Here is a 21807-nt window from a genome sequence, read left to right on the forward strand (position 1 = left end):
GGTAAAAGAAAGTAGTTGAATACAAGTGTGTGGTAAACATCACTGGTTAAAAATAAAGTGAGTTTATGAATTACATCAAAAATCATGTGCAATATAATGCACACGTTTTAATAATAATTTATTCTTAAAACGTAAAAATGTTTATGATAAATTTATAAATCAAATTTAACAAAATAAATACATAAAATTATAAATAATTTTTTAGTATAATAAGTGAGCGACTTGTTTTAGAAATTAATATGAACAGATTTAGGCATGGCAGTTCACTTAAGAGTAGGTATATTATATTTTAAGCTTAGGTATAGAATTATATTTTTAAGAACAATACCTAATATATAAAATTGAATATTTTATTAATTTTTCTGAATAGATATCGAAAGCAAGTATAAATTATAAGTTGTTTTAAAAATTATAAAAACATCTTAGTACAAATAAGTACAAATAATAATAGATATAAATATTTAAATTTAACTTTCTGCAGGTATAGTAAAAAAATGCTTGTTTTACGATAGTTACTTCAACTTAAAGTTGAGTTTTTTAAAATATGTCATTAATCCCAGGATAAAATATAACTAATCTAAGCAAATACCTATATATATAAACATTTTAAATAGTATTGAACAAAAACTTTTTTACACAAGTACCCACTGTATGTATATTGCATATATTATAGATTTACCAATCATTTTTTAACATTCAAAAGTTCTTATATTCAATGTCCGAATTGTTATATAATATCACATATTATTATCAATTTATTTCACGATATTCTAAAAGTATCTGAAGTTGATATAACCATAATACAAAAATTTAAAAAGCTACGCTTTAACTTCATGTAAACATCGAAATTGCATTTTTAGATCTACATTTCATAATATGATTTTATAACTATTCAAATAAACTCTGTTACTTAAAATACAAGCACATTTAGAGTAGGTAAGTTATTAATCGAACATGGTAATATATTCTATACAGTAAGTTAAAATAATTTAGTAGTATATTTAAAGATTTCTATATGTTTTATAAATTGTATAAGATCATAATATCTAGATTACACATTAAGTACCTATCTATCAAGTATTAAATATGAGAAAATATGTTACTTCAAAGTCTAGTCATAGTACATAATAAGGCATAATATCATAAGAAAAAAACAACATTAAAAATAAATACAGCAAAATGCATAGGCCATTAGATAGGTCATTCCCAGGTTCACAAAAAAAAAAATTAGGTTCAACTACAGTGGAATATTTTCTTTGACTTTGTGAGTATGTTTAAAATAAAAAAAAAAAAAACTATCTGAAATAAATAGTTATCATTTTATAAAGATAACACATTTCAACGCGTGTTGGTAATAATAAAATTGTTTTTTTTCGTTAATTATTATTATATTCAGAGAGTTATACCATTATGATGTACGCCATCACAACAGAAACAATAATTGTCAAATGCGATTGGCATCTACCGGCTGCTCCCCACCCACATTCGATGTCATTTTTAAAAGCTTCAGCCAGTGGTTTCTTCTTATCCGCACAAGCAGCCATCTCGAGATCTTCGTCACTGATCAGACACGTAGACTTACTAGTTGAATAGTGTTCAACGTCTCTGTATCTATTTGAAGGCGCCGTCGACGGATCTTCATGATTGCACAAAAATTGGCGTTTCTTACGATGCCAGACTTCCATCCAACTAAAAACATAAAATACGCACAGACAAAACTATAAATAAAAAGCTCGACCCGCGTTAAAAATTAAATAAGGCTACATTTTTTTACACCTACATCTAAAAAAACATATCGGTTCATTTAGAATAAATCAAAATTCGAAAAATCGTTTGAGCTAAACAGCTGCTTCATTATTTGTTTGAAGAGCCAAAATCAGAATGTACCTACATATGGTGATTTTATTCGCATATTATCTTTAAGTAACGTTATACTGCAGGGTGTATCTTAAGATATAATTATATCGTTACAAGCATGGTTTTTTAATGGTGGCCAAAGTCGATAAAACGGAATTTCAAATGAACGTTTATTTTTTACAGGCCAACAATTATTACTTAAAATACACCCTGTATCAATATATTACGGCGTCCACTTCATCTCTCTCCAAAACTTAACTTTAAGCCTATTTAGTTCCTTTGTTAATCCAAGTTTACAAGAAATATTACATACTGTTGTATAGGTACTGCACACAATATTATTGCATTGTAATATTATTATATATTACTCTACACAAAAATGCAAGACAGGCGCTTCTCAACGCATCTTGTACATAACATTTTGTGACTTCGCAGGTCATATTTTCATGTCATATATATATTATTATTTTAAACAAAACTCTAATATTATAACTGTTTTTATGAATACATTATACGTTTCAACATAAATTGATTTGAATAATTTGAGTATGAACAATTCTGTAGATAAATTAATAAAAATAAAAAATGAAAAATTACCCAATATTACAATCACAGGTCCATGGGTTTCCAGATACTTTTAGCGAAGTCAAAAATGTTTGACCATGCTGTTTTGGTAACGTATTAGTGGATGGATTTCCTATTGACTTCAGCGAATTGTTTCGGATATCTAGACTGATGTTTCTTACAGTCCCCATGTGTCGAAAAACGTCATTCGATATTGTTTCCAAGCTCGTATTGAAAATTGTCAAATTCAAATTTGGATACCTTAGACCCTAAAAATAATTATCTATTTATTTAATTAAAACGCTTATAATTAGCCATTAATTTGATATACTCGCTAAGATTGTATATCCATACCTGAAATACGTTATTTAATGAAAGTCCATGTAAAGCTTTTCCACTAATCGTGAAGTTTCTTAGCTTATATGGAAATAAACCAATTAATTCTTTCCCCATTCGTGACAATTTATCAACCTAGAATCACATAAGACACCAATAAAATAGTTGAAATACAGTCGTAATTCGTAACTAATCATTAATAACGGAATTTGTTAAAACCTAATATCGTGTACCTATACGGCTATACTATGAAGTATGAACACAACCTATCTAATATCATATATTCATATACATTATGTAAATCAATTTATTGATTAAAAGTATAATTGATTATAAAGACTGCAGGTGTAGGTACAATTAATTGCAAACTAACTTTAATATAAACAGTTAATTGTACGTCAAAGTCATAATGTATAATGCATACTCTTTGTGTAAAAAATGAACATATCAGCCAAAGCCAAAGTAGGAACCTAACATAAGTTTTTAAAAAAAAATTAAAATTAAGAAGTCCATAACTATTAACTAATGACCCCCCCCCCCCTGAAATGTCTGACAATCATTAACTTTTCCCAGTAAATTAAAAATAAAATTACAATAACATCAATACAATCGTAAAATAATAGAAATTGTTTACTCATATTGATGTGAATAAAATATTATAAGAAAATCATTACTTTATAGCCATTTTTTACGGTCTGCGGTCTTAATAAGCCACTGAGTTATATGTATGTATAACGTTATAACAATTAATTAATAGTACGATTCCTTTAAAGATAAAATGTATTTTAATTTTGATTGTATTTGAATATCAATACATTTATTCATTACATAATTTTCACTGTAGAATTTAACATGACTATGACGTAATTATTAACTCCGTATTTAACTCACTTCAATTTTTTGATAAAATACACATTTAAAATATATTTAACTTTTTCATTTTAACCATCTATCTAATATATATCTATCCATCAATGTGCAATTAGAATATGGATCAATGCATTTAGGTAGGCACAATTAAAGAAACCAACCATTAATAGTGCTTCAGAAAATATTTATTTTTTTATTTTATTTTACAGAAAAACAAAATCTGAATATTATAATCAAATTGATTAATTTTCCGTAGTTATGTCAATAGTAAGTCTTATAGGGTGACTACTTATAGTTATGGATATAATATGTGCCTACCTACTAGTAGTGCCTAGTACACAATACTTACTTTAAGATTCAAATTTCTAAGAGAGTGAACGTCAGCAATTACAGAGGGAATATTGAAGTCCTTGATACCAACAAATGTACTAATTACTAGCGTTTGTAAAGATGTCATTTTGTTTAAAGCACCGGTCTGAAAAATAATACATAGTAATGAAAATAAATATACATTTTTTTTCAAAATAGTTGTTCTCACTTCAAATGATACTAATGGCATATAACTCAAATCCAAAGAAATCAATTTTTGGACACCCATATTTAAAGTACTGTTATTCAAATCGTAAATATGATTATTGGATAAATTAAGGTTGTTGAGCTCTGGTAAATTCATAATGATAGATGGGAATCCAATAAGCTCATTATGACTTAAATCTAAATTCCGCAATGATGATAAATTAGAAGCTCTATCTGGTGACACAGATGCTATTTGGTTTCCAGACAAATCTAAACTTAGAAGAGATGGTAGCGGCAATTCTGGTATCTGAAAAATAAAACTACATATTATTATATAAACAAATAAAAGTAATATAATATAAAATACTCACGGATGTTAAAGAAATATTTTTAAGCCTAAGATGTTGAAGCGACTGTTCAAGGCCTAAGAACATACGACCTCTATTTTCAAAGCTCAGAGCATCGTTATGACTTAAGTCAAGGTAAGTTAAACGAATTAAACTCGCAAAATTTGAATCTTCGAGATGTACCAAACGATTACCAGCTAGATTTAACCGTTTTAATGACTGAAAAAAAACAACACTATTATTGTTTTAACACTTGATAGCAAATCCATATTTGCTTACTTTAAATCTAGAAAACATTTCAAAAACAGGTAATGCCGTTATTGTGTTAAAAGACAAATCCATATCACATACAATGCCCGCAGAATGTGTGCTAAATGACAGAACAGGCATACGAGATAACTCGTTATGAGCCATGTTTAATATTTCCAAGTTATCTTCACTGAAAAACATGTCTGGCAACACCCGAAGTTTGTTGTATGAAAAATCAACTAATCGAAGTTCAGTGAATCCTTTAAATAAATCATTAGGTAAATCTACTAAACGATTATGAGATATTATGAAAACTTGTAGTCTTTTTGATCCTTTAAAGGAATCAAATCCAATTTCAACGATATGGTTATGTCCAAGGTCTAGCCAAATGAGGTTATTTAAGTTACCAAACACATTTCTAGACACTTGAAACAAATTATTAAAAGACATGTGCAAATAACTTAAGCTTGACTCCATTGGAGAGAAATATTTGTCTTCAATACTTTTGATACTATTATACGAAATATCTAAAACCTAAATATTAAAAAAAAAAACAATAATGAATATTTAAACCATTTTTTATTTTTTTAAGTTTACCCTAATATTTGATTGTATATAAAGGTCTTTAGTAGAAAAATTGGAATTGGATGATAGTTTTGATAAAAGATTGTGACTAACGTTCATACGGAAATTTGACAGCATTCCAACCTAAAAAGTAGTAAGAAAATGTAGTTAATAAAAAGCATAGTTTATTGAGTTTATATTTATATTACTTGATCTAAGAATGTAAAGTCCATGTGTTTAATATGGTTATAAGCTAAATCGAGTTCTTGTAAATGCGGTAAATTTTGGAATGCTTCTATTTCCAACTTTTCAATTTGATTCCCTCTTAAGATTAACCATCGTAAACGCTCCAAATTGGTAAAAGCGTGTCTTTCGATACGATTTATTCGATTTCCATCCAAATGAATCTTTCCTAATGATGGTAAATCATCAAAAGATCCGTCTTCGATTTTTTTTAAAAAGTTAAATGACAAGTATATTTCTTCTAGAAGAATATGGCTTCCTCCAATTCCACCCTGAAAAAGTCAAAATTATCAAAAATTAAAACCACCTAATTATAAAATGGTTTATATCTACTTGGAATGTCCCTTTGTGGAAAGCCTCTATCATGCAATCTTGTAGCTTTAACGTTCTTAAATTTGTTTGAAAATGGAAACTCGATTCTCGAAGGTGTTGTAAATGATTATTGCTTAATTCCATATATTTCAAATTATTTAGATACCGAAAAGCATCTCCTGGTATTGGTTTAAACGAAGATGCAAAAGCGTGTGACATCTTAAGGAATTGCAGAGAATGTCCAACCTAAATTGAAAATAATAATTTTTACTTCAAATAATTTTAACTATACTAAACTGTAATTTAATAACCTCTTTAAATGCGTCAGAATCTAATGTGCTTATTACATTGTCAGACAAATCCAAATATTTTAGACCATGTATATGCTTAAATGCATGTGCCTTGACGGTTTTTATATCTGATCCAGTTATCTGAAGTTCCTCCATATCAATAGTAAAATTCATAAACATATCTGGTTCTATATATGGTGTGGTCATCTTTGACAGAGACAGCCGACGAAGATATTTAAAACTTAAATACAATAATGAGATATTTTACTAAGTATTACTACAATTTCACGTTATTTTCGCATACCCATTAATGATATTAATTTGAAGTGGACCATTATTCCATCCAGAGAAATCGAAATCTTGTAGGGAATAAAATTCGTGATGGTTATTTTTTTCATGTGAATTTCGTTGATTGTCCTCGTGAACCACAGTCTTGTCGTTTGGTTTTTTCTTATCGTTTGATTTTATAATCTTTTCTTTTCCCTCATTATGATGGATGATAGGAAATAAATGTTTTATCTTATTATCTCTAAGCCCTAGTCTCATAAGCATGTTAAAACTCTGCTGTAACTTCCTAATAGGAAATTCTGTTATGTTATTATTTGACACGTCCAAGGTATGCAAATATGTTTCAAGGCCTTTGAACGCTTCTGATGATATATTATAAATTTCACAATCGACCATAAATATCTCTCGAATTTTAGTATTTTGAAATGCTCCATCCTAAAACACTGACGATTAATTTAATTGGCCAATACACAGTACAATTATTTCAAAGATACCTAACAAGTGTCTTTTATTTAAAAATATTATAAATTAATTGATTAAATTCTTGAATTATATTTAACAAATCAATAAAAAAATTTTATTTTCTCTAATGCAATAGGTAATTTATGTATGCAAATACTCCAATAAATAGCTCACATTAATTTTAATTTAACATTTTTTTAGATGTTTATTATTTATTTATATTTTAATACAATAGACATTTCTACTTTTAATAAATTATTTAAATTTCAAATACGATTCAAATAATTACATTTTTACTTTTTAGTAACACCCATTAATATTCAAAATGTATACAACCAACATGTTACATACAAAATAGTATATTTATTATTTATATTATAAAATATAAAATTTGTATTCACTTGAATATGAGTTATTGGGTTTCCATCAAAGTATGTTTTATTTATAGATTCAAAGTTCTGCAAACTTTGTTTTTCTAATATTTTGATGTGATTGTATTCCAAGTGAAGTTCGTTTAGAAAAAACTTATGTCTTCCGCCCCGAGATGTCACTGTTAATAATGGTCCTTTTGTGCTTTCAATTAAATTGTAACTAACATCCAAATACTTCAAAGATCTATTAAACATCGATTTTCATTAGTTATAAATATAATTTATACATACATTATACACATATAAATATTATTAATAGAATAGTGGACTTTCCATAAAAAAATAAGAGTTTGATAATTAATAACTTAACAATAAGCAAACATGTTTCTATTACTTATAGACTTATAACATTAAACAAATGCTACTACCTATTTATTTCAACATTCATTTTCAGGGATCAGAACAATAAACAGTGTTATTGATATTAACCTAAATGTCAAATTACATGACCATCTGTCCATACTTGTACGTAATCGTTTAGCTTACTTCATCGCCGATGACGATAAATGCATGTATGGAATATATTTCAACATATTATCTGCTAAATTGAGTCTGAGCAGTTGCAATGGACCGTCTTGAAATGCATTTACGTGTATTTCCGAAATCATATTACCAGACAAATCAAGATTTTCTAGCAACCCGAGACTATCAAAAGCCCTGTGTGGCAAATATGTAAGTGCGTTGTTTGCAAGTTTTAAAACTTTAAGAGTGTTCTCTAATCCATTCCAATCGCCCATCTTTATTTCTGATATTTGATTACCTAAAATAATAACAAAAATAATATTATAGTTAATAAGTACCTAAATAATTCCCAGTAGACAGTAAGTTGTACAGTTTAGTTCATACCTGATAAATTAAGTACTTTTAATTTTAATAATATTCGTATTGCCCGACTTGGAACATAAGTTAAATAAGTATTAACTAACTCCAATTCCCATAGTGAATGCTCTAATCCATATAAAGAATCATCATTTAAAATTGGCAATGGATTGTCTTGGATCGTCATCTTATAAAGACCTAATATGTACAACTGTATTTAGTGTATTGTATGATTAAGTGTACATAGTTGGTACTCATATAGGTAGTTCATAAGATGTTATTCACCGATTCGTTTTGTTTTTATACAATTACAACTAAAAATAAATCAAATACATTCCAGCAATATTCAATAAATTGTTTTAATTTCGCTAATAGTATAATATACTAAGATATTTTTCAAATCGTTTTTATAGTTTTACTGACTTATATGTTATTTTATCATCTAAACGATAAGTGATGAGTAGATTTTAACATTAAATAGAAATAGTAACATTTATAATATAACAATACCTACCATTAATTATTAGTAGGTAATAATAATAATAATAATAATAATAATAAATAGCTAATTATTATTCGAATGCTAAGTATGGCATAATAATAATAAAATACAAGAAAAATGAGATTATTAATTTATTAAGATTACAGTTATTGAGGTACCTATATAAGTATAGATAACAGATTTACTCTAATATTTTCCTACAGGTGATCTCCTCCTTTATGTCGGCAGTGTTGGAGAGGTTCATGATAAATACATCTAAATAAAAACTAAAAAATAGTAACTTTATTAGTTTGAAAATATTGCTGAGTTTGGAGAGACAGTAATAAATATGAAGAGTATTTTATAATTCATACACACATCATTTATCTAATATAGCGTATGTCTAAAAAAAATAATCAAAAAGCAAAATATGTGAAAATATAAATTTTAATAATTTAACAACAAAAATACATTTAAAACTGTATAGTCTTAATCCAATAACCCAAAATATTAATCGGAGGTTTTCAAACATTTAACGGTTAACACTTTACAGATAATCATAATATCAATGAATGATGTATCGTGTATAAAATTAAAAGATAACGCGTTTTTTTTTTAAATGTCAGCTCCTATATAGAAGAGCGATTAGATACCTAATTTTGTATGGGTAACAATTGAAGCTCTGGTTCATTCAGTAAAATATTACCTAACCATAATGTACATTTAATACGAACGTTATTTTGATACGTGTCACGTGTGATAGGTATATGGTTAACGAACGCCGAACGGAACAATATTATTTACCAGTATTGACGAGGAAGTACGGCTCTATGCTGTCCAAGTCGTTGTTCCTAAGATGAAGTGTCGATAACCTAGATCGGTTGATGGCCGGCGGTATCCGTGGAAAGTACACATCAACACAGTGCACTTCGCCCAAGCTGTCATATGACTTGGTGCACGAACACAAAGGATTGAACGAACACGGTTGGAAGTCTTGCAAAAAACTTTCAGCTTCTGCGCGGGACATCCATAACACCGACAGTGCGAATATTATAAATAGGTAACCGGTGTTCATGACAGTCTGTAATCAATTTATAATAAACTATTGATTTTAGCATTTTTTTCCTATATTATTTTATATGGTCGTGAATATATGCATGTATTACGAATAAGGCTCAGAAGTTATACGTAGGAGGTAAGAGCTATAAAAGGAAAAATATGCAAGTAAAAATTGTTCAAAATTCTTACAAAAAAAACTATTTTATGTTGTTATTAATTTGTAGAGAGAGAAAAGAAATGAAAAATAAATTTATAATATTTCAAATATGGCAGAAAACAGTTTGCCATTTTGAAATTGTATTGAACTGAAATATAAAATGTTTAAAAAATGTATTCGAAAAGATAGCACATCAGAATATTAGCGCGATAGAGATTAATGCACATCGAACCGTTGTCGTTAAATTAATAGTCGACTGCGACGATAACAATAAATATACTTATTTGCAGAAAATATTAAATATGCATAATATTATGCGTATAAAAAACAAAAAATATACAAGTTTCCCCTAAAATTGATGAAATAAGCAAGGTATGCATTTTCAATTTTCAATTCATAAACTCACTATTGCTTAGCTGGAATTCCTAACTTGGTCTGAAATAAATCGAGAGCATACATAGAATAATATGCAACTCCTACAACTTTCGAGCCCTAATAATGAATAATACATTGTGTATAGAATACTCGATTAAGTCGATTACATGCATGCGTCACTTACGTCTTAGAAGGCGAACGTATGAGCTCAAAATATGATTTTAAGAATATATAAATGCAACCGGAAGTACTATATATGTGTACGACAAAAAGTGAAACAAACAAGTAATGTATCTCACTGTTGCACAATTCTTAAAAAATAATTGATGTTAAATGAATGATTAAAATGAAAAGCAAGGGTCATGATGTATAATGATGACGTAGTCATTAAGATATTTTTCAGTGGAGAAATTTAACAATAAAAACAGAACATATCACATGTTAAATTAGAATACCAGATATATAGGTAGACATAATGAAATATTAATAATAAATCTACGATGAGTAGGTATACGCTAACACAGTACAAACGTTAATCGTTGTAAATTACCTAGGTATTAAATGACAATACACCATACTTAGTTGTACATGTTAATATTTGATGACACCCCAAAGCCATTCTTGTCTTGTTTTGTCTTATTCTTATAATCTTATAATATAATATATATTACTTATCGTATTAATCGTACACTGATTGCAGTAAATATTCGTCTTTAACTATTAATAACAATTTAATATGCAGTTGCTTGAAATCCAAAATAAATTGTCAGGTACTCAGGTGCAACGGAGGCATCCCTGAGATCGCCTATTAGGTGTGAGACATCGAGTAGTTAAAATTTTGTGACGTACGATTCAAGTAAATTATTAGTAGTGTTGCATCAAATAAAAAAAAATTTAAATACTAAACCCAATGACTTCGACTGTGAAATGCCAATATAGGGTCAAATCGTGTACCTAAATAACTAGGTACCTATTTACACCATTATGGTTTTATAAATAACCATTGTTTTATACTTTATTTTTTTATATCTTCATGCGGATATCCAATATTGAAAACAATATGGTTTAAATGTTATATACCTTTAATTATTTAATGACCTTAAATTAGAAATGAATAGAAAAAACGTTGTATAAGTGTATAACCCATAGGCCATGACAAACACATAATTCATCCACACATACAAAATATGTATTAAGTAGATTTTTACTGTTCACGTTAATTTAAGTACTACAAGCAGCTAGTTATCAAATCACTTTTTTGATATTAACTAGGTAATTAAAAATGTAAACTTAACCAAACTGACGTTTCATTAAGCAACCACCCACGACGATAAACTAACGATGATTTGTTTTTTGTGAAAGGGCTTCGTTGCCCGTTGTCTACTTTAAATTAGATGTTTTTTTACCATACTTCTAACGTCAGCGCACAATAAATACATTATTACAATTGTGAAGAAAAAAATACGCATATACTTTATTCTACTTGTAAACTTAAATTTGTTTGCGGTTTGCCAAATAAATAATCTAAAAGATTAAAAATTTTTAATAATTGAATAACGTTTTTAAGCCATTCTAAAATATATATAAGAATATTTTTAAGATTCTGAGTGAAGCAAAGAGTGTATTTATTTTACAATTATACGTGGGGAAATTTTTATATCTAGTAGAAAAAATCCTTCAATTTTCAACATAAACGTGTCTTTTGATAGGAATATGAAACTATAGTTGGTATACTTTGAGAGGTCAAAAGTAAAAAATCCACAGTTCTTTTCTCAATAATTAAGAAACACATTTGACAAATCAATTTTCTTATTTTGCTGTAATGCAAAAGTATTTTTAGTAAGGATTTACGTAGGTATATTATCAAATTTGATATTCATAATGATTTTTCAAGAACATTTTAATTAATTTTAAGACATTGCACCGTTCTACCGTCAAGTCGGTATTGATTTAAAAGTTAATATCACTAATATATTATATAAATATATATGTGCTAATATAATAATTAAATATTAATAACATAATAAATGCAATATTTTCAGCAAAAGTTAATTCAACCTACCGTATTACTGATAGTAAAATAAATTACTATAATAGCAATATAAATGTATCATAAAATATACTTAGTGTCTTAGTAATATAGGCTGACAAACATTCTTCACTCAGACTCGTTTTTCGTAAGTAATGATTTATCATTAAATTCAAATTTAAGGGGACGTTACAGAGACATTTATTGTCTCCGTCTTACAAGTACGTAACAGCAAATTTTACGCTCAGCAGAACACGTTTATCTGCGTGAGTTTAAGAATTAGAGCGAATTGACCTCTTATACAATTTAAAGGTAAAATTATTATCTAGACAATAACTTAGGTTTTTTTATTATATTTTAATTTTAAAACGAGTTATGAGTATTTTAAGATGTACAAACAGTTTACAATTTTAAAATACACATAACTCGCTTTAAAATTAAAACATAATAAAAAGCCTACGTCATTGTCTACATAATTGTCTTACCTTTACATTTTTGATTTATTCACTTTAGGTAGGTCTACCATAGGTAGATGTATAGATTTTATTGATTTATATTTCAACTATTATAAAGATCCTACATTTTCATACAAAATCTATTAGGGAGTATATTATTAAATCGTATTTTGCTTAGGTATTAAGTCTTAATTTCTTTTCAAACAAAAGATACAATAAAATGTAAAACAAAAATTTTAATATACTTAAAACATCAAATTTAAAATATCTACACATAACACGGATAGGTGCCTAATATAATATTATAACAACAATATTTTTACAAGTGTATAAAATAGTTTAGAATGGTCTAAAATGACTTTCTTTAGATTTTGTCACAATGCTGCAAAGAGCACTTTTAAAAAATATTGAAGTAAATAATATGTGTTCAAAAATTCTCAAAAATTAAGTTTAACAAAATGCATTTAAATATATTTAAAAATGTAAAAACATCATAATTGTGTATTTATTAAATATAGTCTTCCATCATATTTCTTTTCTTTTTCATACAACCTCCCAAAATGTATAATTATTTCGTTTAACATTATGCATTTCTAAATTTTTTTTTTCAAGTTTAAAAGTGCATTGCCTACATAATATGTAAGTAAGATATCAAAAGAAAATAAATTACAAATATTACATAGTTAATAGCATGCAGATATGACGTATCCAATCAAATAAATATAAATATAAGCTGAAAGTCAGAGAGAATGTTTCTGAATAGGTAATAGTCCTGAATCTTTTATAGTTACCTACTCAATCCCTTACGACCGATTTATTTACGACATTGTATGTTTAACACGACATGCTATTATAAGTTATAAAGTATAGTCGTGGTATAGAAGTTTATATATCTATTATATTGTAGTACCTACCTATTCATAATTATGATTTTTGATGGATGCGATAGGATATACAGGAATCGATATTATTAATATTTTTTTTTATATCTCACCATTTTTCTTCTTCTCTTTTTTTCCTTTTTTTTTTTGTAAAACCAGTTGCACCCCGGTGGTACCCACTACAACACTCGTCGCTCCGGGCCGTTTACAGTGGTTGATTTACATTTTTTAGAACGACGACAGAGACAACGCAAAAATCTGACTCGCCGACATGTTTCCGTAATGGTAAGCTAGTTAAACGCCGTCCGAACACACTGCACTGCCCGTCCGAGTGTCCGCGCTGGTCTCCTATTACAAACGAAACAATATAATTGACGAGCATTTGAAAGTTTTCTCCCAACCGATTCCAATATAGGATTAGCGATGATATATGTATATAACAATTATAATGTACAGTTCGCGTTTGCGAGTGTGCGTGTGTTCGTGCTGTGTCGAGCTCCTTATTAATATATATATATATATATATAATTATATTATGTATGGATACCATATATACCTGACCTTTACAGTTTTAAACGCATATGTACGTATACCGTGGCGGTGACCCATTCACGCGGGGGTATACCTGCAATATGACTACAATAATAAATATTATTTATAGGTATATAATATGTAATATTATAAACTGGAGTGGCGCATTCGATATAGGGTATCGCGGGCTCCATTGACGGGTTACCGCATATGACTTGTGTGTTTTTTATACACTTATCTATATAATATATGATTGTAAAATAACTGTCGAATAATTACCGTGTATATGTAGCATTAATAGTTAAATAAAAAATAAATGATCCTTTGAAAAAAAGTCGTCTGTATGCGTGCGGGGCCGTATCACAAGAATTGTATAGCCACGCTGTGTGTAATATAGCCATATAGGGCTTCGCCTGCTATTACCGCATACAAAAATTATCGTATGGGGGCAAAACCCCTCACACAAATTTTGGGCGGTGGCCGGTGAACTTTTGGATACGATAGCCCAAAATCAAACACGTTTGCATATATATATATATATGTATAGCAAAGTTGATAAGGAACGGACTCCTGGAACGAGTTCTTTTTTCAGGAACGAATCTTGGAACTGCTTATTTTAAAAATAAAGAAAAAAGAAAATGAACGTATTCTTTTTTTTTTTGTTGAGGAACGTGAACAAAAATTACAGTTCCTTTAAATTTTAAAAACATATTTTAAATTGTAATATAATTTTTTTGTTTCTACCTGTTACTAAGACGTATAAGAAGGTATTTTTAATTGATTTACGTTTAGTTCATTGAAGGTTGTTCTTACTTAACGTTATAATAAAAAAAAAGTATTATTCTAAAACAGCAATTTTGTAAATAACTTAGTTAAAAAAGGAACGAAAGTTGAAACTAGCTTTTTTTTACTAAGACTATTACTATAAGACTTCGCTATCCGTCCGTCTGTATCTCATGAACCATGAAAGTTAGGAAGTTGACATTTTCACAGATTATGTACTTCTGTTGCCGCTATAACAACAAATACTAAAAATCCTAGAATATATAATATAAGCAGTATTGCCAACATGTTTATAGATGATGGTACGGAACTCTTCATGCGCGAGTCCGGTTCTTCTATAGAGGAATTAGATTTAGAGCGAGTTCAATTTTTGAATAACGAAGAAGGATATGGAACGAGTTCATATCTTAAGAAATTAACGGGGAACGGAACGAGATCATTTTAAAAAGGAACTTTCCCAACACTGAATTATATAGATGATACCATACCTGACCTTATGCTGGGACCGCAGTTCTATATACGCTTGTACGTCGTGTAATATGAGTTATGACTAGGTACAATAATTAATATTATTTATATTTATAAATAGTGTATTTTATAGCCTTATAGGGTATTGTGGGCCGGCCCCATCGATGGGTTCAGATCGATCCAGCTCGGAGGGCTATAGTAGTTAAATAAAAAGTGAATGAGATTATGAAAAATCTGTATGCGTACGGGGCACGGGCAAGAGTCACCACTGTGTGTAATATAGAGCATCGGCTGCTATTACCACATGAAAATGATCGTACTTGGGAAAAACCACTCGCACAAATTTTGGGCGGTGACCGATGGACCCATTAGCCCCAAATCCAACACGTTTGGCCCGTTTGGGTACACGTCATATACAAGATACGTCTGGTACAACAAATTTAACGATAAGATATGTAACCTATACACGTAACACACAAACTGCTATACTCTAAGTTGTAAAACAAAAGCCAAATGTAAGATTTTTTATATGGGTGGATTCAATATTAAGACACGTGATAATGAACAAAATATTTTTAAATTAAAGTGGCCAAAAAAGAATGCGTTTTTGGGACGCAATTAACTATTATAAGAGCCAACCTCGTCGTGGTATCTCGTATAGGTAACGCTATTATAAGCTCTATAAAAAGTAGAATAGAGATAAAAACGTTTACCCAGACGTGGTATTTTTGTAAAAATATTATGTACCAAAATGTTGTAACCATTTTTTTTTTGTCTGAAAAAATATTGATAAGTATGTAGTCAAACGTTTGCGGACCGAATTTTTCTGTTATTACTGAATGGCCATTACCAATATTGTCATCATAGATAATCAATCCAGATATCACTATACCTATATTTTGCACAATTATTATTATCGACTTATTTACGGACTACAATATACTAATATAGAGTATTAGTGTTATAATGTTTTCTCATAATTTGGAGTCATTGAAAAATATCATTTTTGAAACCCTTTAGACTATAGTTTTTTTTTACAATTTTTATCATTATTCTTGAATTGTTCACTCTATCGCATCAGTTATATTATTAATTTCATATTCCGATGCAGAATATTTTTCAGAGTACTTTGATACAAAAAAAAATAGAACTTAATACGAGTTGATAGTTAATTACAATAATTAGTTATACTTATTTAAAGATACGATGAATGGTGTAGTGAAATATTTTGCGGGGTACCCCTGCTGACCGCTTAACTCCGTTCATTTATACTTGAAATACTTATAATTAATTAACTACTCGTTTGAAATTCGATATTTATGAAACATACTATGCTTGGGAAAATGAATTAAATTTAAATGTAATGTAATTTCAAGTAGGTAGTTAAAAATTAAGATAAAAAAATAATGAAGGCGTTTATAGGTAGGTATAGGTATCATATCTATGTTATCTATATCATTATATACTATAGCTACTAGAATATATGCCTACTTATATACCTACTTTTTCTTTATAGTCTATGGACGTACTGATATAAAAGAGATAATAAAAAAAAAAAGATGGGTAAGTGGATGTCGCTTTGCTGTACAGTATGTTACAAGTGGGTCACTGTAATGGAAGGTGTTAAATTTGAATTCAATGATATAATATCATTGTATAAGAAAAGCGATTCTGAGCGAAAACGGTCAGTCAGCCTATGATATTACCAAGTATATTTGATGATATTATTGTGAACAAAGCAATTTATATATAACCTATTTACGTGGAGCCTTGTTTTAAATTTTCAATCCTTAGCCATAAAAGTTAAACAAAATTTGAACTTTAAATGTTTATAAAAAAAAAATTGTGCCTATGTATTTTTAATATTTTTCAACTGCTATTAGAACGATATATCAGGAGCCTTCTATTAAATTTTCACGCTTTTTTACCCAACAAATAAAATTTTATTGATATTTATAGAAAAAAAAACTAAAAAAATTGAAACTGACAATGTCCGTAAACAGCTCAAAATAAGTCAAAATATTTGGAAAATGTTATGGTGTATAGAAAATGCAATTATAAACATTCAGTCAAAATTTCATGTCCCTACAGTCATTTGTTTTAGAGTTACACCAAAAACCAAAATCGATTTTCTCAAAAACAGATTTTGCGTAAAAATTCCCGTTTTTCCTTAATTTTTCTTTTGTTTTTCACGTCTCTTTTGAAAACTACAGGGAAATTTTTACTTTTGACCCCCCCCAAAGTACCCAACTAGATACTGTTGAAGAAAATCCAAGCACTTTTACTGTCCTAAAAGGTGATGACAGACACAAAAATAAAAAAAAAAAAATTTAAAAAAATCACACATCATTGTAAAATCAATAAATTCATCGCTTCGCTCAGAATCTAATACGGCGATGGGGGGCATGGCCTCTCTGTCCCCCCTGGCTACGCCACTGAAATAAACATACCTAATATCATAGACTATAAAAAGTACATAGGTAACTAATACGTTTAAAAATGTTTAACTTCTTAAAATAATTTGTTGGAAAACAAAAATAATATTTTTCCGTAGTTTAGGCACGACTGCACTGCAGGCGTGTAGGACGACGTAGGTGTCATAATTTATGGTCAGTAATTATTTTCACACAATAATTTCCATCATGGGGTCCCGCGTGCCCACACTATTTTTGACAGTGGCATTAAAGTTTGTTTGGTGGAATTAATAAGCGCGGTCAACGCGGCACAGTTTTAAAACAAAAAAGTTTCGTGTTCCATTTCGGTTGACTGAAGTCGTTACATAAATAATGTGTACGTGTAAGACTTCCTTGACCAATACACACGAAGTATATATATTATAAGCCTTTAGGTCATTTCTAAGTAGATAATCATGCCGCGAGTACAAAACAAATATCCAGGTGCTTACCTACAATTAATATATACAAAATATAAGCCATTCATTATTTATATTATGTGTATCTGTAGGTGCCTATTATGTTATGACGGTGAGCATCGTTTCGGCCAAAAAATACACTTTCGATTGTGATGCGTACGAAAAAAATATTATTCGAATTGTTTTTGTAACCAATAACTGTATAATAAGGCTAGGTAAATATTATGAGTATTTAAAAAACCAAAATATGTCAAATATCAATGATCGGAATCGATCTTACATATTTTGAAAATTAAAAATATTACCACGCGCGGTAATTCCGTGTGTACAAATATAAAACGATTAAGCATAATATAATGTTTTTTTTTTCAATAAATATTAATGTTCGTCCTGTGAACATGGGTTAAAATATGTGAGAATAAATCGAACAGCCGTGTCGACTTAAAAATCAACAGTTGAATTTGATAATTTTGTATAAAATATAAGTTTTTACACTTTAGGTATACCTACGTGATCGCCACGTTTCGACAATACGATTTGACCTTTAGGTATAGCTGGTATCCTATCAACCAAAGTAAATCTATTTTTAATTGTTGAAACTGCTTTTTAAATTTTTTTTTATTAATATTTCATACTAAGATAAACAAGTCAATGATTTTTCGAAAGTCTATGAAAATAACAGGGAGAAAAACATCAAAATTGTTGAAATCTTCGAATTCGATTCGGATGAATTACCTACTACAAGACAATGTTCAACATATTAAATTGTATACACTATATAAAACCTACATTTAGTAAGGTAATCATCATATTCAAATTCTGTCTAACTCGATCCGCTCCGTTCCGGCCTTCGAGATATAATATACTCTGTACAGCGAGAGAAATCTCCGGTTCTGCGCACCCCCCCCCCCCCCCCACCACGTCACCCTGATATCGAAATCGGTTCACCAATGGCAGGGTGTTGCGAGGGGGAATCAGTTTTGGTCGGTGCGCGGCGGTTTCTCTCGCTGAACAGAGTGTTGTAGGTAATAAAAATTGTACAAAAATAACAACAAAATAAGACACGGTTTGTAACAACTAATTTAGGTAGGTGTAAGTTTTGGAAATTAGAATTTTAATAAAACCTCTTGTAAGACTGTATGTTTGTGAAACATTTTTTCGCGTCTTAACCATACAAATACATAGTTATAATGCATTTCAATCGTATTATAACAAACTAGATAAAAAAAAAGTTGTCAAAACTCGAAAGAATTACCTATAGTTTTGCAATGTTAATATTATATCAAAAATAATTATGTTTTTTATGTATTTAATGACCAAAATGTATATTATAAAAAACAAAGGTGTAGTTGCTCACAACCGTCTCAAACTAAATACGTTTTTGAACGAAGTTTTCGGTGTCGCTGTGTAAGCCTCTAATTCTTAGGATAATATTTTATAATATTTTTCTAAATAGGTCTGGTGTATAAATAGTTTTAAGTTGATCTAAATATTTTGAAAATGTCTTTGTGTATAATAATATAAGTAGTGACTAGTGGCAAAGAGTTTCAAATCCCAACAAATATTTTTACTTAAATCTATAGTATTTTTGAATTTCTTATCATCATACTGTATTTATAGTATAAATATATAGGTAATGTACATTCAAAATAAAAAATAAAATAATAAATAGAAAAGTATGAAAAGTAATACATAAATAGGTAGGTAATAGTAGAAAATATATATCGTAAATCGTAAAAAAATAAAAATACAAAATACAACACTAATAACTACAGTTAAAACTATACAGGTGACAAAAGTAAAAATAGATAAATTATATGTATATGAAAAATATATGAAATCATAAAAAGTAAAAATACAAATTAAATAAACTAATAAAAATAGATAAAATTATGCAGGTTAACCAGTACTTAATTGTAATTAATCAATATAGTATATAATTAATAGTTATATTATTATACTTGAATCAATATAAAATTTTATTTTTATTAATTTTGTAAAGATACCTACTATTCATAAGCTCAAGAGTCTAGATTAAGTAATATGACAATATGAGCATAGTACTATTAGTACAATAGTACTAAGTTTAAGATAAAATAAAAAAATAACAAAATTATCATTATCTTCATAATTATCTACTACTCTAAAAGAAGTTTATATATTATGCCACTGAACTACTGAAGAACCTATCAAAATGATGCAAGATAATTTTAGATTCTGAGCGAAGCAATGAAATAATGAATGTATTGATTTTACAATGAAAAGTATTTATTTTTTTTGTGTCTGTGTACACGATAAGTATAATCGAAATAATGATTCAATTTTCAACTTCAGTATCTTTTTCGGTGGGAAAGTGAATCTAATTGTTACTTTTGGGAGGTCAACATTTTAAGTTCCCAGTAATTTTCAAAAGCGCCGGAAACAAAAAAAAAATATGGAAAACGGGAATTTTACGGAAAATCTGTTTTGCTTTTTGGTGTAACTTTAAAACAAATGACCGCAGATACACGAAATTTTCTCTGGTTGTTTATAATAGCATTCTGACTGTTTACGGACATTTTCAGTTTTCATTTTTTTTAGTTTGTTTTCTATGAATGTCAATAAAATGTTATTTGTTGGGTAAAAAAGCTTGATAATTAAATACAAAATTTTAAAATTTTAAATATCCAGTTAAATTTTTTTTTATAAGCACTTAAAGTTCAACATGACGTGACAAAACACGTAAAAATCACGAAAATTTATAGAATTTAAGAACTCTTAAATGAAAAATTTAGTTAGAAATTCCTAAAAACTTTTCATTTTAAATCAAAGATTTTTAAATGTAATACAATATTCTTCATAAGGTTATCCACCTTTATTAAAAAAAAAAAAATGTCTTTAAGAGAGTTAAATCAAAATTGTATGCAGGGTGTTTGAAGTTCAATCTTTTACAAGATTGGATATTCACTCAATTTCTCGTGTAGCAATTTCCTTATATTGTTGTAATTTAAAAATGAATAACTGTAGATACATGAACATTTCACTGAATGTTTATATTTTCATTTTCTATACACCATACAATTTTAAAAATATTTTGACTTGCTTTGAGTTGTTTACAGATAATTTCAAATTTAAATATTTTTGGTTTTTTTTCTATAATACATACCTAGGCACAATTTTTTTATACACATAAAAGTTCAATTTTTGACGAAAATTATCAAAATTAAAATTTAATAATTATTTTGTTGTTAAAAATGTATAAAATGTTCAAGTTTTATATCTAAGGATTAAAAATTAAAAACAAGGTTCCATGTAAATAGGTTATACCTGTATAAATTACTTTATTCACGATAATATCATCAAATATACTTATTACTTAGTAATATCATAGGCTGTCTGACCGTCTTCACTAAGAATCGTTTTTCTTATAAAATGATATTATATCATTGAATTCAAATTTAACACTATCCATTACAGTGACCTACTTGTAACATATTCTACTGTGCAGCAGAGTGATACCCACTTGCACACCGTTTTTATATTATTATTTATGCAATATTAGTTTATCAAAACACAAATATAACAAACC

General features: G+C 28.3%; 1 protein-coding gene across 1 annotated transcript; it reads right to left on the minus strand.

The window, feature by feature from the left end:
- Positions 1–1250: 1250 nt before the first annotated feature.
- On the minus strand, positions 1251–13930 carry LOC132950625 (chaoptin). Its single transcript, XM_061022144.1, has 17 exons — positions 13699–13930; positions 9434–9710; positions 8176–8346; positions 7816–8089; positions 7300–7513; positions 6453–6871; positions 6170–6389; positions 5880–6104; positions 5513–5818; positions 5337–5447; positions 4770–5273; positions 4515–4709; positions 4166–4450; positions 3977–4102; positions 2776–2892; positions 2455–2690; positions 1251–1689 (listed from the first exon to the last, which is right to left on the minus strand). Exons 1-17 carry the CDS (start codon positions 13699–13701, stop codon positions 1401–1403), a joined length of 3972 nt encoding a protein of 1323 aa, XP_060878127.1. The 5' UTR covers positions 13702–13930; the 3' UTR covers positions 1251–1400.
- Between the last annotated feature and the right edge of the window lie 7877 nt (positions 13931–21807).

Source organism: Metopolophium dirhodum, chromosome 8, assembly GCF_019925205.1.
Source record: "Metopolophium dirhodum isolate CAU chromosome 8, ASM1992520v1, whole genome shotgun sequence".
Classification (NCBI taxonomy): Eukaryota; Metazoa; Arthropoda; class Insecta; order Hemiptera; family Aphididae; genus Metopolophium; species Metopolophium dirhodum.

Coding starts and splice junctions, on each gene's coding strand:
- LOC132950625 (XM_061022144.1), bottom strand. Junction 5,819..5,879: donor TCCACAAAGGGACATTCCAA/GTAGATATAAAC, acceptor TGACTTTTTCAG/GGTGGAATTGGAGGAAGCCA. Junction 4,103..4,165: donor TGCCATTAGTATCATTTGAA/GTGAGAACAACT, acceptor ATTATTTTTCAG/ACCGGTGCTTTAAACAAAAT.